This window comes from Liolophura sinensis, chromosome 3 (assembly GCF_032854445.1).
Source record: "Liolophura sinensis isolate JHLJ2023 chromosome 3, CUHK_Ljap_v2, whole genome shotgun sequence".
Classification (NCBI taxonomy): domain Eukaryota; kingdom Metazoa; phylum Mollusca; class Polyplacophora; order Chitonida; family Chitonidae; genus Liolophura; species Liolophura sinensis.
Window position 1 is genome coordinate 11,772,579 of NC_088297.1, and position 27,805 is coordinate 11,800,383.

The window sequence follows — 27,805 nt, forward strand, 5'->3', positions numbered from 1 at the left end:
TCATATCTACACATGTACATATACATTGTTTTATATACACGTAGTAGTGTAAAGTTTATTGTCTACCTACATTAGTACACGGAAAACTGAAAAGTATATTTTGTACCTATATTGGCGCACGAAAAACTGAAAGTCAATATTTTACCTATACTAGCTCACGCAGAGTTGAAAAGTCAATATTTTACCTATACTAGCTCACGCAGAATTGAAAAGTCAATATTGTACCTACATTAGCCCATGGAAAACTGAAAAGTCTATTTTGTACCTAAACTGGCACACCCAAAACTGAAAAGTCAAACTGAAAAGTCAATATTGCACCTACATTATACCTCTATCAGCACATATTTTACCTATATTGACTCACGCAGAATTGAAAAGTCAAGATTATACCTACTTCAGCTCATAGAAAACTGAAAAAATCTATATTGTACCTACATTAGTACATGGAAAACTGAAAAGTCCATATCGTACATACATAAGCACATGGAAAAGTGAAACGTTCATATTGTACCTACTTCAGCACAAAGAATACTGGAAAGTCAATATTATACGTCTATCAGCAAATGGAAAACTGAAAAATGCATACTGTACCTATATCAGCACAAAGAAAACTAAAAAATGTATACTGTACCCCTATCAGCACATGGAAAACTGAAAAACGTATATTGTACCTCTATCAGCACAAGGAAAACTAAAAAATGTATATTGTACCCCTATCAGCACATGGAAAACTGAAAAACGTATATTGTACCTCTATCAGCATAATAAAAAACTGAAAAATGTATATTGTACCTATATCAGCACATGGAAAACTGAAAAACGTATATTGTACCTCTATCAGCATAATAAAAAACTGAAAAATGAATATTGTACCTATATCAGCACATGGAAAACTGAAAAACGTATATTGTACCTCTATCAGCACAAGGAAAACTAAAAAATGTATATTGTACCCCTATCAGCACATGGAAAACTGAAAAACGTATATTGTACCTCTATCAGCACAATAAAAAACTGAAAAATGTATATTGTACCTATATCAGCACATGGAAAACTGAAAAACGTATATTGTACCTCTATCAGCATAATAAAAAACTGAAAAATGAATATTGTACCTATATCAGCACATGGAAAACTGAAAAACGTATATTGTACCTCTATCAGCATAATAAAAAACTGAAAAATGTATACTGTACCTATATCAGCACATGGAAAACTGAAAAACGTATATTGTACCTCTATCAGCATAATAAAAAACTGAAAAATGTATATTGTACCTATATCAGCACATGGAAAACTGAAAAACGTATATTGTACCTCTATCAGCATAATAAAAAACTGAAAAATGAATATTGTACCTATATCAGCACATGGAAAACTGAAAAGTCAATACTGTACCTACATCAGGACAGAGAATACTGAAGTACACAGCGTACCTATATTAGTACATAGAAGATTCTTAAGTCCATAGAATACCTACATTAGCTGTGGTAATAGAGTAATACTGTAAGGTCGCTAATGTATTTATTTTACCTTTAAAATCATAAAGGTTAGTCACAAGTGTAGAACGGTACACTGACTTGAAAATTAAGAACAAGACTGAGTTAAGTATAAGAGCGCTTCGTGATACTGGAGCCAGGAGCCAGGAGCTTGTTCTACGAAACATTCGCACTGGCATATATTGCGTGACAACACTTTGTGATAAGATATCCATGATCAATGCGCTTTGCGTAGTGTTGCAACAGCTTTGTAAAACGGGCCCCTGGTATCTGTATACAGTGTGACTCACATAGGACTCTCCATACACGTGATGTCCGCCAGGACCCAATCAGGGGAGATAAACACTCCTGTACATCTACTCCTGTGGAACTGGGTGATATCCATGTGCCAGGGCCATTCTTCCGTCACAGACGGCCGCGGAAATGATGGGTGTTCGTCAGACATGTTCAGGGGCGATGAATGAAATTCAGGGTCTTGCAGCTTTCGAATTCCACAGGCTGAAAATGTACACATTTAACACGGTTAATTTTTCCCTGGTTTCCTTTCTTTCCTAATTCGAAGGCGGATTTTAAAGACGTTTTGTTTACCTGTAGTATGATATAGTAGGATTTTTTTTAACTTCAGCGACAAAAGACTTCCATTTCAAAACTCCCCCACTGGTTGTGAATGATATCAGGATGTAATGCATACGCATCAGATTTAATAAAAATAATCTCTAAGGCCTTACCTTCATATTGACAGAACAAATGCGCAGCTACACATCTGAAACAAAAACAGAGAGGGAATATATCGTAAACTCAGGTTATTCGAGGACCTAGCAAAAGCCTACCACATGGGACTGCAACGAAGAGCGGGAATTACAAATCTTCTTCACAGAGATACAGGAATCTTCTTGGAAAAGCAATCTACTGAGGAATCATAAATTGTATAAGATGTCCACGTGTTATACAGATCAAACATACTATTATCATTACACAGCTAAGAAAATTATATTTGAAAAGACAGCGTTTCGTAGTCAGGGGTTATGCAAGAGGAAAATATGTGAATAAAATCCGAAAATCATCAAGTCGTAGTCAGGCGCTATTATACAATGTAGCACATGTCTGTCAAAATGTCACCAACCGTTTCTCGCCATATTTGAAATTTTTGATCTCTCGATTAACAAGCATTTACAAAATTAAAAGAAAATCATCTGTGATTACTGGTTATGCCACTGCTATCTACTCACTGTGTCGGTTGAGATCTAGCCTGGGCGCTAGACCAATCCAAAGACGAGAGTTGTATTCCTGTCACCTGATTTCCCGATGAATTCACCCTGTAGAGCCTCCTGTAACAAACGTTTATTTATTTATTTATAGCATAGCCCGGGGGAAACCCACGACCATCCACAATTTGCTGACAGACCTTCCCATGTACGACCGGAGAGGAAGCCAGCATGAGCTGGACTAAAACTCACAGCGACCGCATAGGTGAGCGGCTTCAGGGTCATTACGCTGCGCTAGCGCGCTAACCAACTGAGCCATGTAACAAATAGTGGAATAAGTCGTTAATTTTATATAGGGTATACGGGTCTAAACACCCAGATAATACGTCGTTCACTCTTGGGCGAAGGTTCATCGACTTGTCTGACATAATGCAGCGGTTGCTGGATTTGACTTGTGAAGATAAACATAATTTACTTTTGAATGAAAAGACGCGAACGAATGTCCACCATCCATGTGAGAATGTAAATTCACGCAATTATACGTAAATGAAGATGCGTCATAAATACGTTCTTGATAAACTACTCAGCTAAATCAGCTAGTGTACTATTACATTATCACATTAGGTGCAAACTATTAAGACATATAAATATTACCGACATTCTCTGCAGAAGTTTTAACCTGCTATGTTAGATGCTTGAAAGATCACTTCATACCATATTGAACTGGTGATGGCGGTAAACCACTATGCGTATACGAGTACATGTATATAGACTCACATGGAATTACCAGTGGATATGATCTTAGCCTACCCTTGTCCGAGATATTCGCATATTTGATCGGCTATTGTGTTTGTCCCATCCGGTGTAGTGTTTAGATAATCCCCAAAGCATACAGGATGGGATCGCCTGTTTGCTTCCACAAACACCAAACCAGTTTCAGCATCATCAGCGGATCGAAATACTGGGAATAGAGATTGGAAACGTTGGTTGCTAAATACAATCTTTCCACTGGAATTGGGAACTGAAATCATGTATAAATGCACACAAGTGACTTTTCTATAGTCATAAATAGAATTATACAATCAAGATCCTGGATATCTGATCTCAACGTCCAAATTATTTTCAAAATGAAAAAGAAAACTAAATTCACATAAAAGGCGAAAAGAAAGATGCAGGCAAACAAAATATATATTATAAGATAAAGATGGAGCATAGATTCGTCTATCTCCAGTACCAAATGCATACCAAATGATTTTCAACGATCGTCACAATCTTTAATCAAAGTAAGTGATACAAACGTAAAAACAAAATATCTATGGATAGTCCATCTTTAATGTATACTGGATGTGCATCAGCTCTAAACCAATCTGGAATAGTTTTAAGAGCGCATGTCCAAGTTTTGATATTGGGAACTGTCATATAACTTCGGGTTTAATCTGCCAATTTTCAGGCCATCTGAAGGGTTTTATTTTCCCATCAGAAGTGTGTTGAATCTTGATAGACTGTTCAACAAGTTTTTGATCACATCAATATTCCAGATGGTGATGGGTGCCATAACAGCCCAAAAAAAAAAGCTATAATCGCATGTTCGCTTTATTATGTTTAATGTAGGTTCATATTCATTTATATATTTGATTGGTGTTTTACGCAGTGGTCAAGAATATTTAAGCTATACGACGGCGGTCAAAATTATAGTGGTGGAAAACTGGACAGAGATGGGTGGAAACCCAGGACCGCCTCCAGTTAGCTAATTTTTATTATGTCCAAAAATAAATTTAAAAAAAAGAGTCTGCAATCAATGCATGGTTTACTGCGGACAGAATTAAGACGAGCAGCACTGAAGTAAACAATGTACTAGAATGCAAGACAGGCAATCTTGAAATATAGGGTGGACGTGTAATCTATTACTGACTGAATGATCCAAGAGGTCACCAATGAGGTCGCTGTTAGTTCACGTACAGCTCATGCTGGCTTCCTCTCTGGCCGTAAGTGGAAAGGTCATCCATCAACTTGCGGATGGTCGTGGGTTTCCCACCATAATGCTGATCGCCGTCGTATAAGTGAAATATTCTTGAGTACGGCCTAAAACACAAATCAAATAAATAAATACATACTACTCACTGCACTTAAACTCATCAGAGCCGTCTACGCACTGCGGTGTCCCGTCACAACGAGTATTTCGAGGCAGACACGTGTTGACGTCACAGCTGATTTCGTCGACTTCACATCGACCTGCTCAGTAACAAAAAAATAAACAATAGTTCATTTAAATAATATACAGTGTCTTGTTCAGCAAAACAATTCTAATGGAAAATATCTTTTGACAGGTACCTAAATTGATTAACATTATTCATTTGTTTTTCGACTTTCTTCAATATTAGCACTAAAAACACGATAAGTTGGAAGGGATATCCGAATCTTTATATACAGATATGTGTCTTGCTAACATCACTTTCAGATGATCAATATTTCGCATGACTGTACCATCCACAAGTTTTCGTCACAAAGACTTTGGAAACTGTTCTCAAACAAACCAAACTAACTGTTCTGCGACTTTCAACCATAATTTCTGAAAACACATTCCACCTCGCTGCACCTGGCTAAGTAGGAAGATCTTGCGCCATACCAATTCCAACGACGATATCTAATGTACTACCGACATTGTCTGTTGTTTTAAGATAGACTAATTATACGGCTACCCTCTCAAATTTGGATAGCGCGCTAGTGCAGCGTAATGACCCAGGAGCCCCTCACCAATGTGGTCGCTGTGAGTTCAAGTCCACCTCATGCTGGCTTCCTCTCCGGCCGTACGTGGGAAGGTCTTCCAACAACCTGTGGATGGTCTTGGGTTTCCCCTCGGCTGTGCCCGGTTTCCTCTCACCATAATGCTCGCTACTGTCGTGTGAGTGAAATATTCTTGAGTATGGCGTAAAACACCAATCAAATAAATAAATCAATCAAATTCGGAGACCTCAACAGTTGGAGCAGTTGATCACACTTACTGCAGTTGGCTTCGTCAGTACTGAGGGGACAGTCCGGATTTCCGTCACAAACATATTCGTGTTTTATACACACGCGCTGGCCCCGGGAGTTCCGGTCAGCACACTCGATGGAACCAGACGGACATGCTGGTCAAAATAAACGAAACAAAAGTACATATCAAAAGAAATCAAAGCTTTAAAATGTTAACATAAACATAATAAAATAAATAAGACATTGATAAAAAATCACAGAAATACTGTGAAACTGTTTGCTGCCTTTCTGTAATTATTGTCGAAATTGACTTGATATGATAAATATCGTTTGAAAGTAATATTAATCCTCATAATGAGAAATGTTTTTGCGATATATTTGAGATTGTGGCGGATATGAGGGCGTCCACGTACTGCAATCCAGGTCGCTCGAATCGTTAACCCATGTCTGTTGACTATGCTTTGTATGTTTTTTCCATACCACAGCGTTGTGGCGATAGCTCTCTATGAATTGCCCATTGTTGATTAGAAAAGCCTGACTCTCTGGAACACATCCTATTGCCTAAGCAAACTAATTTAGGTATGTATGTATGTATGAATGTATATAGTGCCATCTACACATTGTAAATAATTGGCTTAACCCCAGCGCACAACGACAATGTTTATTTCGAGAGAGAGAGAACTGAAAAGGTGCGTGACTCTAAACCACTAACACACGAGACGCGTTTTAACTCCCAGACTTTTTATTAGGAATTTCAATGTTCGTTTGGCTTTGGTGTCAATAAGCGATCAACGGTGATCGTGGAGACATTCAGCACATTCTTGACGACTGTTCTACCAAACATGTGACGCGCAAGAGTCTACCGTAGATGATACGTGGGCATTTTCGTCAGTTAATTTTCAAAGATATGTGGGTTACCATGGGCTCTCAGGTTCCCTCCACCGGTAAAGCTCTGGAGAACAATTGTAAAGAGGATATTTATAAAAAAAAATCCCTCAGCTAATTTCAGTCGAATGTTTCGATTTGTTTTACTACAGCCCAGAGAGTTCACTTTCACAAAATATTAATCTGTACATGTGTTCCTAATGATAATCGGTGAAAAAGTTCGTCAAATTTATTAAGGATAATAACTTTTTCAAACTTTATCGTCATTTTAATCCTATAAATAGTACAGATTCCAGTATAATATTTTACCGAATCAATCATTTCAGTTATTTATGATAAATTCAGAAAATTTGATTTGTTTTGCGAACATGGATATTTTGTTAAAAGTTTCAGGTTCCGGTATGGCCTCTTTAAATGTGTTTAGTTAGTATAAATCTACATCATGCTAACTGGTATTCGAACAGCTCAGCCCACTGTCCTGGTCAAGAAATGGCACAAGCTCCTCGTCCACTATACAGACGTTCTCGTCACAGGACATGATCATGTAACACTCGCTCTGGTTCACCAGAGGTCTGGAGATCCAATCAGCCTTCATTCCGAAACCACTGTAAAATACAAACCAAATGCCGAGTGCATCTATACATGGGTACGTCAAGTTTATCCACATGATCGTAAACTATTACGGGACAATGCAAGTTTAAAGCGTTGTTCTATTTTCACAGGATCTTGACAAATAAAATCATCTCTTATCAGTGTGGTGACTGTGAGTTCAAGTCTAGCTCGAGCAGGCGTCCTCACCATCCGTACAGGGGGAGGTATGCGGTAATTCGTTTACCACGGTGTCTGTCCGGTTTTCGCTCCCCATTATACTGGCCGCCGTCGTATAAGTGAAATATTCTTGAGTGCGGCACAACACACCAATCCAATAAATAAATTAACTTATAAAATATATACGTAAATAAATCCCTGCACTCTGCTCTCCTCCATCCATGACATTTAGCTCCGTGGCATTTGTCAAATATTCATGAGTACGGCAAAATACTAATCAAATAATCCAGTCAGCTCAACTTATGAACGCGAGTCTAGTTTACACTTTATAGCAGGAAAACTTCTGAGCGCATTTTAGCTCAGCGCAAACCAATCAGTTTTTAGATCCTTTATATGAGTGTTCCTGTTGTATTCGTAGCGTATTCTTGTACAAGACATTCGTTGGACGTCAGGTAATGTGAGAGAGAACGAGATTTCGCATGAATATTTTGAATCCAGTCTAAAAATCGCAAAATCGACCATTCCTGTTGCAGATAATAAAAGCATTTATATTGCACAGTACATCAGACTTACACATATCCAAACATGGCACAGATTGAATTCACATCCTCTTCAGCAATAGAGCAGACTGGATACCATCCTGCTCTTGTTTTGTACTGCAAAATTCCCTCCCCGTTGGTCGTTCCGCCATTCAACCGGAAGGAAGGGGCAACTGATGACATCACTGTATAGGGATCTGCAAACAGAGGCCAATGTAAACTTGAAGATGAGCAAAAGAATGAAACTGAATTGGACATGAGGCTGGATAGAAAATTTGCTAAATTAGGAAGTGCAAAATAAAGGTAGTTTACCATCATAACAGCGAACAGCCAAATCTTCTAAATGGTCACAGTTGTGATCAGGCGACGAGTTGCAGTTAAACAGAGAAGACATTTGGCACCGTAGTTCATCCATCCATATTGGACCCATGCCAGGCTGAGGAAGGGGAAGTAACTCTCCTCGTCCGCTGGAAATTACGTCAGTCGATCACACAAATAATGACCATGCGTGAATTCTCAAGAAAATAATTCGTGAAATATAAAAGCATTTATAACTCGTAAAGAGTCATTAAATACGTGTATTTGTAACTACTTGTCTGTATTGTATCTTAGTTGTAACTACTTCCATTTATTGCATCTTACTTGTAACTATTTCCATTTATTGCATCTTACTTGTAACTACTTCCATTTATTGCATCTTACTTGTAACTACTTCCATTTATTGCATCTTACAAACGCCACTCGCCAGCTCTCTTAAAAAAGGTAGCAAATCTCGGAACCACAGAACAGTAATGCTCTCTGCCTACTTGGAAAAAGGTACAAGAGGCCGTTTTCATGAAGCTCACTTAGCTAAGTAAGCCCATAAGTACCATGACAACGTATGTTGTAGAGATATATAGTGCGCTTAGCTAAGAGTGACTTAACATTACGTAAGCTTCATGAAACGGTCATTGTTATTAAAGTATGTAGATGGCACTACTGTTTCATGAAGTATAAGATCTGCTTCCCACTGGAGAGGGCTAATTTTTCGTTTTTTGATCTAACTGCCTTCGTTGAGTATTTGTGAGGAGCGACCAGTTACGTTGTCGTCTTCAGTTACATTGTTCATATTTAGCTCATACACACTTCACTTCCGTCCGCATATCATATAAAGTTACGCGGAATTTCTTTATGAAATATCTCAGTATCACACACGCATAAGTTTGTTGCCTACAGCGATAGAAGCCATACCTGTAGCCTAACGTGTGACAGATCACAGTTGCCTCTACTTCCGTGACATGGTCATCGCATATAGTTCCCCACTGGTCCATCATGAAGACCTCCACGCGACCCTCGTTCTCGTTCGCTCCGTCGGCCAATCGGACACGTTCGCTAGCAGGCGCCAAATCACGGGCTGCAAAGGCAAGCCAAAATGCAAATGACTCAAACTGCCGCTTTCACTTCGGTCATACATGTATGTGGGAAAGTCTTCCAGCAGTCTTCCAGATTGTCGTGCGTTTCCACAGTCGCATAAGTGGAGCACTCTTGAGTACTGCGTAAAACATCAATCAAGGCCCTATTGTTCACAAGCAGTTAAGACCGGAACTAAAGTGTCATGAGTTTTACTTTAGCTCCGTGGCTCAGTTGGTTAGTGCGCTAGCACTGCGTAGTGACCCAGAAGTCTCTCACCAATGCGGTCGCTGTGAGTTCAAGTGCCTCCCCCCACTCCCCCACAGCGCCTTAATCAGGCTCAGACATACCTGAGAACACGGGGCCACCTAAGCACCTCAACCAGACGTCTTGATCGTGGGTGCAGTTGTGCACTTGCCACCCAGGGAAAGTGCAGTTCTCTAGCCGCTCCTCATCTCCCGTACATTCCACGTCACTCATCCAGATTGGATCATAGTTCACCGTCCCAGCAAACGAACCATTTTTCAAAAGCTCAGCAGCAGGGCTAAAATTGCAACAAAGGCCAGAGTGCGTGAGTCATAACTTGAGAAAGGAAAACTGAGAGTAACGAAGACAAAATTGAGATCAATCAGGCTGTCAGAGAGCCCAGTAAATTCAGAGTAAAATTTCAGAATGATGCTTCCATTAGTCACAAGTTATTAACTAGCATGGTGATTTCATTTGGATGCTGATTAAATTGACTCATAATATTCTTTGTGTCTTTTTGGCCGTATGTGAAACTGTTACCTGTATTTCTTTCACGAATCTGTTCCAATTTTTTACTTAGTATAAATGTACTTTCAAAGTTTGTTTTGAGCCGCATGTTTGTTTTGAAAGTAATTTTGGAATTAGTGTTGCGATTTTTGACCTGCAACTCTCATGATGCTAGGTAAATAAATGGTATATGAGGGCGTATGTTTCGAAATCTTAAGTCACAACCTTTTCTCATTTATTTACTTATTGACATGATTGTTTAATGAGGAATCAAAAATGTTTTATAATGGGCATAGGAATCCGCAATACCCAAATGAACCACCCACAAGTTACTGAACCACCCACAAGTTACTAAACCACCCACAAGTTACTAACGAACTTTCCCAAATGTGGCGTACAAATATAGGTCTACACGCCATACTGGTACAACATTATACTGTGCAAACGATGAGACGAAGGTTGTCGACCGAGAGCAGGACAACCTCAAAATTCTCTGTCCAAGTCTGCACCATTTTTTTTTACCCCTTGTTCATCAAAAGCCTATTAGTCGTTGAGCTGTCTCCTCCAGGCTGGTGAGATGGACAAAAAACAGCAAGGGTCATCAAACCTGGCACACTGCGTATGAATTTTTAGTGAGGTAGCACTGTAGATATAACGGCCCAAAACTTTCAACTACATTACTGATGAGGTGACGTCATGCAGACACAACCTGGAACTTGGTAGATTGGTTAGGATGTCAGGACACACGTGGTGAGAGTTCAACTCCTGCCTTGGACAGGTAATTCCCTTATTCGCACTATTTCCTGGGCCTTGATCAGTGACACTCGATTGGCCTTCTGCGAACTCCATGGTTATAACTTTCGTACGCAGCGACGTCCATTTATTTGCGAAAGTTCAGCGGTTTATGCTAAACATTCCTGATTTTTCCACTCTTAAAAATAAGGGCCATCATAAAAGTGAAATATTCCTCGAATGTCACGTTGAGCCACAATTAGAGAAAATCTTTTCTTAAAACGGCATTTCAAACCAATCACTGAAACATAGGGTGCCCTGGTAAGAAAATCAGTGACGTAGCTAGACACCAGCCTCACGTATCTCGTGCTACCTGAATACCTGAGTGAAATATGGCTGGTTGAGTGATTTCCCCACGTGAGCTGGTTTATATTGGAGAGAATGGAGACGCCTATGCGCAAGTCATGCCGAGTAAAACCGATCAAAGTTGTTGTTGTATTCGGAACTTTTTGGCTGTTCTTTTCTGTTGGACGCCAGGTGAGGCAAGATGTCACAAAGTTTTGAGAGGCTGGGTGAACACGTGACACTCACCCGTATCCCATCATGCTACAGACGACCTGGGCGTCGACAAGGTCAAAGCCTTTCTCACAAACTGATCCCCAATCGGACTTGTGGTAAATCTCAAGTCGGCCCTCCCATCCTTTGTCATCAAAGCGATTGGCACTCACCAAACGGACATTGTTCTCTACGCCATCTGGAAAACGATGGAATAAATGAAACTAGAACCAGAAAACATTTAAAGCTTTCTGTATAAGAATGAAAACACCCAACATCCAAACTGGAAAAACACTGACACCTTTAAAATCCAGCTAAAAAACAAAAAGTTAAAATCAGAAATCCACATTAAAGTATTTAAAATATGCAAAAGTGTTGAATAATTGATAAGAATTTAACGCTATATCGGCAGTATGTCAGCCCTATTATTTCAGAACAAACAAAAATTTTTCTTTCGACATGAGAATGGTACCATCCAGAATCAGAACAGAATCTTTTTAAACCTGAGGAAATTAACAAAAATCAATTAAAATTCGAAAATCTCATAAAATGCAGTTCTTATAAACGTGAAAAAACATATTTTAAATATTTAACTGCAACATCGCCAGTAACATTATCAAACATCTGATACAGAGCATGGTCAGAATAAACCCTAACTGAGAAAAATTGACGACAAGCCGTATTTGATCAGTAACCATTTGCCTACTATCACTTTGCCGTTGGAGCTCTGCTTTTACCCTGTATGCCGTAGGTCTTTCATATTGCAACGTGATATATTACGTTACAACTACACAGCACCTCGGCTCCCATACAGTCATATTACAGTGAGGTCTGAGCGTGGACGTCTACCCTACACTCAGACTGATATCCCACCAGCGTGTGAACGTTTACGTTACACTCAGACTTAAGTCAAGCCTGAGTGTGGACGTCCACCATACACTCAGAATAAAGTGATGCATGCGTGTTGACGTCGTCTATCCTACACTCATGTCCAACTCAAACTTAAGTCACGCCTCAGTGTAGGCGCCATTCCATACTGTGGATAATAACTTACAACTGTTGTATCCACAGCGCACTCCCACGGCGCCATACGCTGAGCAGGTGGCCAACCATCGGAGTCCCCGCACGTCACACCTGCCTAACCATCTGTCATAATCGTCACATAAGAGGTCTTGAAGCCACGCGGGAGGGCCAGTGGAGAAGTATCCCCCACGAGTCGGGCTGACGTTAGTGGTACTGGAAAACAAAATTTTACTCACAGGATCTGAAACGTATTACACTATAGTCAGCTCTCACCCTGGCTGTCACAGTCAATTAAAGTGCTGTTCACTGCTAATATCTGGATCTTGAGCAATGAGGTCACGAGTTCGAATCCAGCGTTAGCTGAATCCGCTGGAAAGTTTTCAGGCAATTGTCGAGATATTAAATAACTTTTGATGGTAAATATTAGTTTATAATAATATAGTAATATAGAACTCTAAGGTGATTGTAACTTTACGGAGTTACGATCGCGTTGATGCCCAGATATATCTCATGCATAATGAGGATCTGTGTAAGAGGGAAATGTACCAGTCAATAACTCGTTCTTGTCTACATTTGCTGGCGAGTTCTACATTCTCAAGATTGAGAAGCTAACCAGAACACCATTTGAAACAACTGTCGTAACATTCCATCTGAGAAAAATTCAGGTATAAATCTTTGCAAACCGAGTCGAAAATTATTAATTAAACAGTCTACCTAAGGCTACCTATATAACAAGTATTTGTAGTTAAAGGAAAGGACCTCTAAAAATCGAAGTAAGCGTCACTAAATAAACCACTTAAAACTATACATTAATACTCTTTCATTTATTTTTTTAGATTTTTGTGAAAAGAGTTTAAAGCACTCAAACATTTGAATACTAAGGTGTGTTTTATAGACCATACTGTCAGAGGTTAGGAACTCTTTATCACGACAGTGAATATTGGAATAACTATCTTTACCCATGAGTGAAGGATTACTGAAATAATGTTCCCAAAAATTCCTTCCTTCTGGTGAACATCAGGGAGAAAAAAGTGATGTGACTAGATAACGTTTGTAAGGCTCATAAAGCCTACCATTGTTTTCAAACATTTGAATGTTTTCAACAATCTTTAAAAAACTAAAAAAAAGGAAAGTATTTTTAGGCATAGTTTTCAGTTGTGTGTATGATGAACCTTACGTCACATTTTAGCTTTATTTTACTTTAACGTTAATTTGGCGGGGGAATGGGTGAATATTTGCAATTTTATCGATTCGATTGTAAATTTTGATTGTTATTTACGAATATTGTAGCTGCCAATTCCTTCTTGCAAGGGTGTAGATTGTAGCTTAGGATTACAATCGTGATCTTAGTGACTTACAATCAACTTAAGCTGACGATCCCTGTGTGCAAGCGGTCTTTGGCCGCCGCCATATGAGTAACATATTCTTGATTAAAGGTAGTCACGGAATGTAACTCTTAAATCGAGCAACACGAAATGTTGGTCATTTTAAGAGCTTGTTTCCTCAACTAGATTTAAGGAAAACTAAAGTGATCAAATTCGCGGACCTGTGGGAATAGGAAATTTTCGAGTTCGAACTGTTCTATCGCCAAAGGTAAAAGAAGTCCTAGTGAACCAGGTGACCTATCAAAAATGTTAAGTTTCTAATGTTAACCATTTTTGATTACATTTGGCGAGAAAGGTGATGGGTAATGTCAAGCTTAATGTCAGTTGCCTAACATTTTGTACAAAGTCACATGATACAGCAGTACTATTTTACCTTTAGCCACAAAAGAGTTTGAGATCGAAACTCCACTATTCTTTTTAATGTAATATCTCTGAGCATCCTATGGCCTGAAAAAGAGTTTTCATTCATCTTTCCGTTTGGTATTTAAAAAAAATAATGTTCGTCGCTAAGGGCAAGGGCTCAAGACTTTCGGATGTAGCCTGATTTTGTATACATTGTATCCCGACTCAGCTTGATGGCAATCAGTTTGCTGTTACAATTCTTCGTTATCGCCATCATCGATGGAAAGACAATAGAAATGTTCATTTTGTCTAAAAAGAACACTCCAGGAAACGTACTTGAGATTGAGCATTTTGCACACGACCCGCGCATCTTGGTAATCCCACCCACCACCGCACACGGAGCCCCAACGGCCCTCATGATAGATCTCGACACGTCCCTGATTTGGGGAACCCCCGCCTACCAGACGTACTGGGTTGATAGGAGATTCTGTGGACGAAAATATCAAAATGAAGTGCATCGTATTGCATTGGTTGAAATTTTACGTGATTATATGACTATATGTACATGTATGTATATATGTATGTATGTATATGTGTATCTGTGTATGTATGTATGTATGTTTCAGTCATTAGGTGCGCGTACATATACTGTGTTTTCTTGTGGCAGGGCGAGTCCAACTCGCCCAAGTTCTGGTCCCGATGAAGCATTATACGGAAGACACCAGGCATGACACTTCACCAAGTCACATTATAATGACACAGGACCAACCAGTCCTGGGGCCGTTTCCATGAAGCCGTTTCTGACTCAAGTCAAAACTTACAAAGTCTTTAAGACGCTTAGTTTTTGGTGTTTGGAATTGAAATTTGGACACATTTATCTACAGATAACATTTACGAGGTGAAAAATGTTAATTTCTAAATTCCAAAAATAAGCTTTAAGATTGTATTTCGAATTTTGACTTAAGTCAGAAGTGGCTTTGTGAAATCGATCTCTGTTTCTTTGCACTAACCTCTCTTTGCTGAGCTCGAAGCGAGGCCATCACTATATGTGATTATTATTTATTTATTTATTTGTTTATTTTAATGATGTTTCTTCCCAGCCTTATGGTGGGAGGAAACCGGGCAGAGCCTGGGAGAAAACCCCAACCATCCGAAGGCTTTGGACAGACCTTCCCACGTACGCGATTTGTATTGAATAGTAGACGCATAGATGGATTGACAAGAAAAGGAAAGCGTCAGACTATTCAAAAGGCAGTGTTTAAATGGCGGCACCAACTGATATCTGTATTTTGTTCACTTCCTAAACTCATGTGATTGTACTCATTCTAATCAGAGTTCTTTATCTGTTTATTTATTTGTATGGTGTTTTACGCCGTACTTAAGAATATTGCACTTATACTACGGCGATCAGTATTGTGGTGGAAGGAAACAGTGCAGAGGGAATACACCTCTAGTGAAAAAAAAAGAAAAAAAAAAGATTCTCATTTGCTTGGAAACAATGAACATTTTTAACCCTGTCTGGCAGATATATGGACAGCTGTAGTTGTAGTAGCGCTCAAGGTACAATAAATCAGCAAAATATACGCATGGAGCATCCTTGGCTTCAAAATTGACCAGAGAGGCTATAAAATGAGCACGAAAATGAAAATGGGCTACAAATGTTTGGAGCAGTGATTTGGGGCAGTGATTCCACGGAAGGCAGTGCACAAATATGCAGATGAACAGACAGACCCCACATTACCTCCCCTAATTTTGCTTTCGACTAAACGCGAGATACTCTAAGTGCTACCTAACCCATCACACTGCCAATGCTTACCACATCCTCGCAATTCATCCGAGTTATCGCCGCAGTCGTTGTTGTTGTCACATTGTCTCTCATTAGGAATGCAGAGTCCGGAATCGCAACTAAACTCGTGTAATCCACATGCAGGGCCTGAAGTTCAAAGGGGGATTGAAAATTCTTATTTCGTCTTCCATTCTGCATGGTTTGAATTCATTTACTTAAAGTTTATTTATTTGTTTGATTGGTGTTTTACGCCATACTCAAGAATATTTCCCTTATACGACGGCGACCAGCATTATGGTGGGAGGAAACCGGGCAGAGCCCGGCGGAAACCCACGACCAACCGTAGGTTGCTGCATGACCTTCCCACGTACGGCTGGAGAGGAAGCCAGCATGAGCTGTTTATTTAAAGAGATTCTTCTCTGGTAACATGTTGGCAAAACTGTCCCACAAAATATATGTTGTCAGAAATGTCTTACAAGGCGTATTTGTTTAGAATGTATGTGTTTTTGTCAGTAATCTTAGTCATCTCGGCGCAAGAAGGATTAACTGCCTGCTGTGTCCAAGTGCTTGCGCTGAGAACAAAATGTACATCTAGATCAATGGGCGTGATTGGATCATTTATCTAGACCACCCCTTGGTCTTCTTTGAAAACTATCATTGAAGACTGCCTCATTTTGCATGGATTCATCTTACATTTATACATTCTTAGTTCTTTGGTCGTGCGATTATTGACCTGGAACGTCCATTTTGATTGACGGCTGGCATACAAATGTCTGTTTTGACACCTAGATTTTTAAAGGCAAAGAAAACATTAAAATGAAGTATATATCAGAGAAAATAGTTTGATTTATATTTTTAGAATTTTTTTCAGCGAAGTAGAATGGATTTAAAACATCAGATCTTTCGGTGGTCTACAGTCAACCAGAGGTATGAGTGACGTCACATCCATACCTTTTGCTTCACACATTTCGTTTCAAGGTCCAGTCGTTGAATACATTCTTTCATCCATAAGTATCCACATTTTGAATGACAAAATCTAAATAAGTTTTTGTGTGTGAAGTGGCAAAAACCTTATTTGACGTCACTGGTTCAAATATCATCAGAAAAGGGCAACCGTTAACTAAAAAAATTCCAAAGTATTTTTATACTAGGTTGATAAAATTAAAAAAACAAACAACAAATAAATCAGTATTTTGGTGGGCAGCGTTAAGTGGCCTTTCATAAAAGGTAACCCATAAGAGTTTGCGGTGGTAACTTTATTAACAAGACTGGTCTTTGGTAATTTAACTTGGATAATGTTTTACTGGTTGGTGGGCCGATCTGTGAATTCTATCAAAGAAGGCTATGAGGACGACTTACCATTGGATCCACACGATCCATTTCTCAGTTTAATATCGTCCAACGCTACGTTCTGTTGTTTGTTGACATCATTCAGCTCTGACTGGAATACCAGACGATACAACGTTTTGGACGGTGGCGATGATATATTCACCATTGCCAGCAGCCACCTGTCTCCGAATTGGACACCTGAGCTCCAAATCCGGGTCCGCTCGCTGTTCCAAATCAGGAACACTTCAAGGGCGTCCGATGTGTTAGCGTTTCTATCTGGTACAGCGTAATAAAAATGCAGGCACTGTTCTTTTTCAATGAAAAACGGCACAGACACCATAGTTGATCTTCCCGAGGAGGTAAAAGCTCCTATCCAAGCGTAATGACCTGATGAAAACAACAAACGGAAGGGTGGGCGTGTAGAAATCATTCGTGAACTTAAATGCCGAGAAAGTACGAGCAATTTCTTAGTGAAAATAGTGAAAATAAGTGCACTATTAATAAAACAAATGTCAGAGTTATGAAAAGAGTGCATTTTTTTGTTTCAAAAGTGGTACATTTTCTATTTTAAAAGTAGTAAGCTGGACTGATCAATTTTTATTTCATATGAGAAACTTACATTAAACTGATTAGATTTTGTATATAAAAAGTGGTTTCAAAAGAATTACATTTTATTCATCTGATTTGTTTACTCCCTCCACCAAAGAATGGTTTATTTGTTTACCTGTTCAGAGATCAATTCATTAAACTTTGGAAGACGATTTATTTATGTGATCTAAGTTTTACGCCCTACTCAAAAATATTTAGCTTATATGGCCGCGGCAAAGACAACGGTGGGAGAAGCCTGGGCCCTGAGGAAACCCACGATCATCTGCAAGTTGCTTCAAGACCTTTCCATGTACGATCGGAGATACAGGTGCTACAGATATAGTACCTTGAAACGTCACTTTAGTTGCAGCTGACGGACCATTGACTAATGAAGTCGCGTTCTCTATATGTGTATTACACGTATAGTAAATAATGACGTCACTTTTGGCTGCCGGTGACCGACCAATGACTAATGAGGCAGCGTGCTCTATATGTGTATTACACGTATAGTAAATAATGACGTCACTTTTGGCTGCCGGTGACCGACCAGTGACTAATGAGGTAGCGTGCTCTGTTGGTATGCTAGAAGTGTAGTCGCTTAAGACGTCGTCTTGGTTGGTTGGTGCTCAATTGGCGTAGTGCAAATATAATTCCCGGAAAAGTCGACACATGCTAGTCTTCTCGCTTTATCATGAGTGAGTGCTCAATGGAACGCCATGCCGAAGACACCAAACACGACACCCACACAATCACATTATACTGACAGCGATCCGACCAGTACTCGGCCCATTCATCTTAAGCTGATCTCCAAACCAGGCAGTGCTAAAATTACCAATGTGGAAATCTTAGCTATGAACCCTTTTCTGACTGAATCCAATATCTGAATCTCATGTGCCCGAATCTCTGTCCACTACGCCACCGCAGCGGGTCAAACAACATAGCACCATTCGTTCCTTACCGTACGGGTCTTTCAAGGTGTGGTCTTCTCGGGGTGCGCCACGCTCCATTCTCACCCTACGAGCTTCTCCCCAGTACCAGTTCCTGAACCCTGTCTCATTCCTGTAGCCACACATGTATGGGCCATCTTCAAAGTCACAGTCTACGGAACCCTCTGGAAAATTTAGGAACAAACTCAAAGAACTTGTTAACAATTACAAATCTAGACCCCTTGTGATATGGAAGTTTGGTTATTTTGCACGAGAGCTGGAAAGAGCCTAATCTGTGTCTTTCTGACGTGCTTGGTGACTCTAAAAATCAATTCTTAATGGGAGATTCTTACAAAAAATGGGATTAACATCCGAAACACGATCAATTTTTAATGCCTTTGAACCCAACGTCTACACAGTTTATATGACAAAAAGGCAAAGCAGGGACAGGGTGACGTCAAACCGGAAGCAGGTGTGGTCTCAAGTTATGGAGAAAAAACTGGCTTTTACTTGTCTGCCTGTTAGTAAGTATCTAGATCCAGGAATTTTTCAAGCGCTTCTCACCGTTGCGAGATAAGACACAAATTCAGAGCTTTTGCTTGTAGTGGGTATATTTGTAGGTTTAGTTGTGGCGAAGGTTTGCGTTATCCGAGTACCTTACAGCTTAAGGAATATTAGGCTCTGAGATTATGTCCAACAACGTTCCGCAACATCCCGAATATTAGGCCATTTGGATAACTTACCACAGTCGGTCTCATCGCTTTCATCCACACAATTCACCACCTTGTCACAGCGCTTTGACGAAGGAATGCATACATTATCTGACAGACATCGGAACTCATCGGCTTGACATCCTGTAACGTAATTAAAGTATCAAACACAACAAAAAAACCATCAAAGTCATATGAAGTAGTAGAAGTCACTTTTCCTAAATCAGACAAACTAAAAACAAATCAACATTAATATGAAAATCCACGACATAATAATAATCTTTCCAGCTGGAAATTATATATTGAATACATTAATACTTATTTTACCACAGCTATTTCTGGTTTGCAAAACGTTTTAGCCATCTGAAATGTATTTGTGTGATAGACATAGTTTTCACAGAAAAACAGAAACATACAACATCCCCACAGGCACAAGGGAATTGTGCAAAGTTTGACAGGTCAATGAAGAAGAATCCATGAAACAAATATATTCCCTTAAAACGTCACTTTGGTTGTAGCCGATTCATGAAACCAAGAGAGCGCTGATGGTGAAGACATCATTCATTCCCTCACTGACTCACATGATAATGTCTGCACCCCACCCCCCCAACACACACACATCCTGTGAACCAAACGCCACATATATGTAAAGACACATTCTCTGCACACCAGATACCTGCAAAATTACACTTCCCCTTCTGCCATCTTCACTTCCCTTTCTGTAATACGCCTACCAGCAAAATCACACTTCCATTTCTGTAACATGCACGTCACATACCTGCAAAATCGCACTCCCCTTCTAAAATCCGCACGTCGTCAATAGCGACAAAATCCGACGCGGTTAGATTGATAGCTAAAAACCGTAACCGGATTGAGCCTTTTGGGAGCTGAACGGTATGTGAAGTCCACCGTGGGGTCGGGGATCCGGTCAGCGTCAGCACTGAAAACTCCACATCTCCATGTTCAACAATGACCGTTAATTTCTTCAAGTAAGGGTTTCCTGACGCCAAGTGCGTGTAGAACTGAAGGCAGGACTTCCCCGTTATCGACATCGGGAATTCCGGGGTGATGACCACAGCCGGGCTTACACCAGCGTAGTACTTGTGGACGTACATGTAGAAACCTGGAGAAATATACACAAGTAAAAACCTTACCTGATACCTGAAATGTATTGGTTTTTACTTCTTAACATGCAGTTTAGGATGAAATAATATATATTTACAAGAAAGGCTTCTCAGCATTGTTCTTGTAGAATTTTATTTATTTATTTGATTGATGTTTTACACCGTACTCAAGAATATTTCACTTATACGACGACCAGCATTATGTTGAGAGGAAACCAGGCAGAGCCCGGGTGAAACCCACGACCATCCGCAGGTTGTTGGAAGACCTTTCCACTTACGGCCGGAGAGGAAGCCAGCATGAGCTGGACTTGAACTCACATCGACCACATTGGATGAGAGGCTTCTGGATCATTACGCTGCGCTAGCGCGCTAAACAACTGAGCCACGGAGGCCCCTCTTGTAGAATAAAATTGTTTTTTTCGAAAGCTTAGCGTCCAGTTCTAAGTAGATCCCGTGTTCCCAGTAGGTTCATCAAATTTAATAGAGTTATTAAGAGATTCAAAATGTGCCTCAAAAACTTTCTTCATTTCGCATGAATCCACTGTCTTCGTTTCAGAGATGTTATTCTAGTATCTTTCAAGACGGACGTATTTTTTAGGGGAGACAACATCACCAGAGACCATGCCAGCCTGAGTTGAGTAGCAGCTTCTGGAAGAAGACCACAATTCCTTGATCCAGTGAGGTCGCAGGTTGGAATCAAGCTCCCACCAGTTCGCCCGCAAATTAGTATGTTGTCATGTATCACAGTGAATCTTGTGAGACACCAGGCTTACCGTATTTGGATCCCATCCCGTCCACAGAATCCTACGAGACACCAAACTTACCGTCTTCGGACCCCATCCTGTCCACAGGGTAGTTGTGGTTGAGATCGTCCATCTTGCTTAACCTGGTGCTGAACGAGACCCAGCTCCATACAGCTGTCGACACCGTGGAGGCGTTCTGGTACCCACACAAGTTAGGGTAATCAAAGCTACAGCTTGCAGAGGCCTCTGGGGACAAAGAACAGAATGATACTGAAATTGTGGCTGCAAAGCGATGAAAAGAACATTCTATCAAGGTTAATGAGGCTGTACCGGAGATTTTGGGGCAAAAAAGAAAAAAGCGACTAATCCATCAAAACGGTCAAAATACGTTTTATGCTAGCCTACATCCATGCTCTTTGATATCCCAACTACACTCACCACAGATAGATCCTTCGTCTTCTCCATCCGGACAGTTGTCAATGTCATTACACATCAGGGCTGGGTTGTACAGGCACCGTCCTCCACAGGAGAATGGACACTCTGGAAAGAACAGAGAGAACATATATGAGACTACAAAAACGGAATGGAATACAGGTAGAGCATTCAGAGTGACATATACCACCCTAATTTCTCAACCTTTTTGCATCTGCAAGAGCAGCTTTCAGTCCAATTTATAAAAAAAAAATATTTTGATTATGGAGACAAAACTTATGGAGACATTGGTTGGGTTGGCCAATTTCAGAACTTCACAAAAGTATAATTTTATCAGTATACACAGAACAATGCCTTCAGAATTTGCTTCAATAAACACCTTGCAAAGATGCGAAAAGGTTGAAGAATTACAGCAAGAGTATATTTATTTATTTATTTATTTAATTGACTGGGGCATAACGCTATCTTCCAGATTTTTTTTACTTTTATGATGGTGGTCATTTTATGTTCATTTGGAGGAAACCAGGGTACCGGAGAAAACCACCGAAATTGGGAAAGTAAATGACAAACTTTTCCACCTGTGACGTACAGGTAAGCACACCTTATTGGCGGAAAACAAAATGGCCTTCAACGAAAGTTAGACTGCGCAAACGGTAACATGAGCGTTGATGGGCTTCTATTGTCACCAAAGGCCCACAAGCTGTGAAAGCGGGAAAAATTTACATTCATTTATTTATTTGATTGGTGTTTTACGCCGTACTCAAGAATATTTCACTTGTATGACGGCGGCCAGCATTATGGTGGGAGGAAACTGGGCAGAGCCCGGGGGAAACCCACGACCATCCGCTGGTTGCTGTCACACCTTCCTCAGTACGACCGGAGAGGAAGCCAGCATGAGCTGGACTTGAACTTAAAAAAAAGTAAAATCTACTTTAAATATATCATAGATAAATATACGGAGATAAATGCTGGCTCTAGATAACCTGTTGCGTTCTTTATCCAGTCTGCAAGGACAGAGATGCGCAAGAAGATGTCCTGGTTGCACGGCGGTTGAGTAACGGAGTAAGCTTGTATCCCTGTGATCTCCCACTGATGAGGATTGTCAGGCATTCTACAAGCCAGAATTCCAGCCTTCCACTCCTAAAAAAACAAACAGTACACAATAGTTTCACTTTTAAGTTCGAGAATCCCCCCCCCCTCCACCCAAAAAAAAAACAAAACAAAACATGATGTGGTTTGGCGACTAAAAGCCTAAGGTTTTGAGCTCAGCAGTATAGGTCAAATACTCTTGAGTACGGCGTAAAACTCAAATTCAATAAATAAATAATTCCAAAGTAAACAATGAATGTGCTTCTTTACAATCACAATTATTACAGATTTTACATTTTTCCCAACATATTAATCGTGATCTTAGTACGCCCTGTTCACCTAACATCGGCGCAGTATATTTTTATAATTGAAGACATCAGAATCATCAAAAATTACCTCCGATATAATCTGGATGGCCGTTTATAGTTACTGGAATGAATAATTTATTGTATCCAGAGGTAAACATGGATTATTACTTGCATTGGTGAGTTGTATATGTATATCTTAATCAACAGTTTTGATAAATAAACAAAGAGATAAGTGTAAATTTTAACAGCTACCCCACAGTCGGACACATTCATGCTCATGACATCATGCTCCGCGCACAGAAGGTCATCGGAATTTGCACCGACTCTATTGGAGTCACACTCTCCGACATCAATCAGTCTTGTTTTTTTCTCTCTCAAAGGATTCGGAACTTTGTCTCTATCTACAAAAGAAATATGTGTACAGCCAAAACTCTTTCTGACTAAACACAAAATTACAAAAATGTATCTCAGTATGTAAGTGTTAAGCGACAAATATTTTATAACTCTTCTTGCAAAGTTATGTAATACTTTATTATCAACATTTTCATTGTCCTACGTTGTTCTGGAACAGGAAAGCCGTAATATCGGAAAGTGTCTTTACATGCATTTGAGTAAAGACAATGTGCCATACGACACATTACAATATGTTATGACAATGTTGTCATTTAAATAGATACAAAACAAATCAATTAATATAGTAATATCCGCACCTGCGAGTCATACAAAATCATTTTTCTTTGGTAATGACGTTAAAGCTACAATTATTTACTGAATTCACTTGTTTCCCATCCTGTCGTCACACACTGGTTTGAAATCTGCGCAGAGGATTCTGGGAGGCAGATGGGCCGTATGTGAGATGTGACTTCCGTCGGTTCATCTAGTAGGAGTAAGGTAATGCTGGAATGCGCTGGACTGTTGACCCTTTTAAAGACACTTCGCTCTATTTCTGTTGGCTCCATATTTGCACTTAAGTCAGTCTTCCCTAACTGAACTCTCAATGGCCTACTATCGCCTGGGGCTTCATCAAAATATTCCCTGAAACAAAAGCAAAATCACGTTAGCTTTAAATCTCTAAAGACATTTGTTTCTCTAAACTTGATTGTATTGAACACAAATATTTTATTTTTACCCTAGCGTAAAATACTTGCAAGCAACGTTCAGCAGAGACACCAGGCTGCATATGATTATGGCCATTCAACTATACGTCAAGTCCAGCTCATGCTGGCTTCCTCTCTGGCCGTAAGTGGGACTGACAGCATCTTGCGGATGATCGTGGGTTTCCCACGGCCTCTGCCGCCGCCCCACCCATAATGCTGGCCGCCGTCGTAAAAGTGAAATATTCTTGAGTACGGCATAAAACACCATTCAAACAAATAATACGTCTTGAACTTGGTGAGGAAATAAAGTTAGTCATTTCCACTTCGGTCTTATAAAAAGTAAATAGCACGGGCCGTTTCCCGTTCAGGCATTTGCTGATTAGGGTCATCAGTGACCATTTTGGCTATAAAATATAGTTGAACTGAAGAGATTCTTTCTTCATCTCAATGGCACAAAGATGAGGAACACATGGCATCGCATATCGCGGTCGTTCCCTGGATTCTGTAGATCACAGATCCTCTCAGGTCTGAAATGTATTCCATTTATCCATGCGAGGTGTGTGAGGCGTACTCTAAACACCTTGATATGTTCTGCAAGATCTCTAAACATCATTGAATTTGTTATGTATACTCTTGTGTAATCATAGGAGTTCTTTTCATGTGCACTATACACCCTTTTATTTGTGATACGTACTCAATTCAACCTGTGAGTTCTTTCCTGTGCATTATATACCCTGTTATTTCTGATACGTACTCAATTCATCCTGTGAGCTATTTCCCGTGCATTATACACCTTGGTATTTGTGATACGTACTCAATTCATCCTGTGAGTTCTTTTCCTGAGCATTATACACCCTGTTATTTCTGATACGTACTCAATTCATCCTGTAAGCTCTTTCCTGTGCATTATACACCTTGGTATTTGTGATACGTACTCAATTCATCCTGTGAGTTCTTTTCCTATGCACTATACACCCTGTTATTTGTGATACGTACTCAGTTCATCCTGTGAGTTCTTTTCCTGTGCATTTTACAACCTGTTATTTGTGATACGTACTCAATTCATCCTGTGAGCTCTTTCCCGTGCATTATACATTCCGGTATTTGTGATACATTCTTTACACATGCTGTAAGTTAAGCTACAATTAAAACACACCGGATGGAATGCACTACCAACCCGTAAGCTGTGATACCTGCTTCTCACATCCTGGTATTTGTGATACATTCTGTACACATCTTGTAGGTTGAGCTACAATTAAAAGACTAAGGCATGGAATGCACTACAAATACCGTAAGCTGTGATACCTACTTCTCACATCCTGTGATCTGTGATACATGCTTTATACATCCTTTCCCTACGACAAGGCTACGACATCGAATGCACTACAAATACCGTAAGGTGTGATACCTACTTCTCACATCCTGTGATCTGTGATACATGCTTTATACATCCTATCACTACGACAAAGCTACGACATGGAATGCACTACACATGCCGTAAGGTGTGATACCTTCTTCTCACATCCTGGGATCTGTGATACATGCTTTATACATCCTTTGACTATGACAAAGCTACGACATGGAATGCACTACACATGCCGTAAGGTGTGATACCTACTTCTCACATTCTGGGATCTGTGATACATGCTTTATACATCCTTTGTTTACGACAAAGCTACGACATGGAATGCACTACAAATCCTGTTGTCATACTTATTCCCAACATCTTGGGACCTGTAATACGTACTGTACACATCGCGTAGATGTCAGTACCCATTGTTTCTCGATGAGAGCACCGTCACATGTGACCCCGGGGCGGGGATGGACAAGAACTTGCCAGGGCCACTCCGCGGGTCGGGCCACCTTTCCGCTCCTGAGCTGCTCCCGAGACAGGGACACACCCTCATCAGCTTGTACAGGCACGCCACACCCTTAAAATAAAACACACCAGAATATACTTTTAAAAAAGAAGCATTCTGTAAGTGCTTCAAACGCAATAAATGTCCCGTACCGGTTTGAGCTGTCGATGTGAAAGTGTGCGAAGACTAAAATCCGACGTACTTTTGACGAAAACGGCCCAAAACTCGAGCTTGGCGTATATGCTGTCGCGGTGAAGCCACGAACCCAGTTTCAAATCAGGATAACCAACCATTTTGAAAAACATTCCAAAAAAACTGTCAGTCTAAAACCTGCGAACAGGTTGAAAATCAGCGAAATGTCCCTCGACTGGACCTTTATCTGTAACTTCTAAAGCTGGGTACAGTTTGAATTCAAGACAATGAAATTTAAAAGATGTTCTTGCAAAGACTGGCCTCGGGGCCGGTAGATCCAGGGTCAATCCTGGGTCGAGTCACACCTAAGGCCTTAAAAGAGGTTGTTGTAACTTCCTCGTTTGGCGTTCAGCGTGAAGTGGATAGTGTAACGACTGGTTGGCCCGTATCAGTATAATGGCTCGGGCGGGGTACCTTACTTGCCTTCGCTATGGCGACATCAGTGAAGCAGCCCTAGATAAAAGAGCGGTGGAAATCCGCCCTGAAACAAGGAGGCACATTACATGCACTCTAAGGACTCCTTCGTCGTCATATGACTGAAAAATTGTAAAGTACGACGTTATACCCCAAGCGCTCACTCACTCTGCAAAGACTGTAAAGAATTACCATCAAAGTCGACATTAAAGTGTGCTATGTTCACGTGCGCAGTGCCGGCATGGATTTCTTTACGCAATAAATCTGCGTATTTCTATGCCATTGTCAAACAAAGTGAACATTCTATTCCAATAATCGCCGGAGCAATGTCCGAAACATCGTTCGTCTAGAAAGCACATACTGACAGAAATCAAGACGGGGTCATACAAAAAGGAAAAGTCTGCCGTTTTCAATATTATTTCATCATGTATTCAAACCATGTACCATCCAAGCTTCTAAGTTGTCTTTTGTTGAAATATGTACCCCAGTTACGAACTTCAACTCATATACATATCAGTGAACCCGGACTATAAAAAATGAGCAGTTTTGACAAGCACAACAGTCATCTCATGCAGTTTCACATCACGGCGTCAGAGTAAGCTACTCAAGATAATTAGCGCGTGATGCTCGTCACGCAATGTTCTACAGGTATATTCTGTCACTCGTCCAGAGTGCCAACATGAATTTAAACACTCATTTTTCATGCTTATCTCGATCTGCTGTAAGGGTTGTAGAATACAATTTGTCCTGTACTTACTTAGGTCGTCACATTCAAGGACAAGCGGCTGGCAGGGTCTGAAATACAAGAAAATACACACAAAAAAGTAAGACATTGTGCAAAAATAAAATGTGGGCGTTATGTGACAAATACCAATATCTAAAGAATCATAAAACAAAAACCATATTAATCGCCAGGACACAAAAGGTGTGAGTTCAATCCCGACCTTGGACAGGGAATTTGTAGATTTCACTTTCACTTTCAATGTTTGTGGAATTAAGTGATGGACGGCACTCGTGGGGCTGATTATCTAGTCTGACGTTCGGTGAAGACGAACATGTGTTGAAAACTGGAGAAAACATATCATATTAAATCACAGAAATGATATCAGATAAGAAAGATGATACTTTATTTCATTCATTTTTAGATGGCAATTAAGGTT

The 27,805-nt window shown here is 40.1% G+C and overlaps 1 protein-coding gene across 1 annotated transcript in view; it reads right to left on the reverse strand.

Moving 5' to 3' along the window:
* The window catches only part of LOC135463356 (uncharacterized), a 55,127-nt gene that overhangs the window by 15,296 nt on the left and 12,026 nt on the right, over positions 1–27,805 (reverse strand). The window contains exons 13-38 of the mRNA XM_064740615.1: positions 27,403–27,440; positions 25,928–26,111; positions 23,853–24,118; positions 23,336–23,484; positions 22,670–22,826; positions 21,693–21,794; positions 21,336–21,500; positions 20,166–20,510; positions 19,421–19,531; positions 18,710–18,862; positions 17,194–17,550; positions 15,865–15,981; positions 14,385–14,535; positions 12,353–12,534; positions 11,335–11,497; positions 9,609–9,802; positions 9,100–9,262; positions 8,182–8,336; positions 7,904–8,066; positions 7,013–7,167; positions 5,707–5,832; positions 4,826–4,936; positions 3,515–3,665; positions 2,729–2,827; positions 2,228–2,262; positions 1,790–1,997 (exon numbers count right to left, since the gene is read on the reverse strand). Coding sequence (XP_064596685.1) covers positions 1,790–1,997; positions 2,228–2,262; positions 2,729–2,827; positions 3,515–3,665; positions 4,826–4,936; positions 5,707–5,832; positions 7,013–7,167; positions 7,904–8,066; positions 8,182–8,336; positions 9,100–9,262; positions 9,609–9,802; positions 11,335–11,497; positions 12,353–12,534; positions 14,385–14,535; positions 15,865–15,981; positions 17,194–17,550; positions 18,710–18,862; positions 19,421–19,531; positions 20,166–20,510; positions 21,336–21,500; positions 21,693–21,794; positions 22,670–22,826; positions 23,336–23,484; positions 23,853–24,118; positions 25,928–26,111; positions 27,403–27,440 — 4,200 coding nt within the window. The remainder of the gene's footprint in view (positions 1–1,789; positions 1,998–2,227; positions 2,263–2,728; positions 2,828–3,514; positions 3,666–4,825; positions 4,937–5,706; positions 5,833–7,012; positions 7,168–7,903; positions 8,067–8,181; positions 8,337–9,099; positions 9,263–9,608; positions 9,803–11,334; positions 11,498–12,352; positions 12,535–14,384; positions 14,536–15,864; positions 15,982–17,193; positions 17,551–18,709; positions 18,863–19,420; positions 19,532–20,165; positions 20,511–21,335; positions 21,501–21,692; positions 21,795–22,669; positions 22,827–23,335; positions 23,485–23,852; positions 24,119–25,927; positions 26,112–27,402; positions 27,441–27,805) is intronic.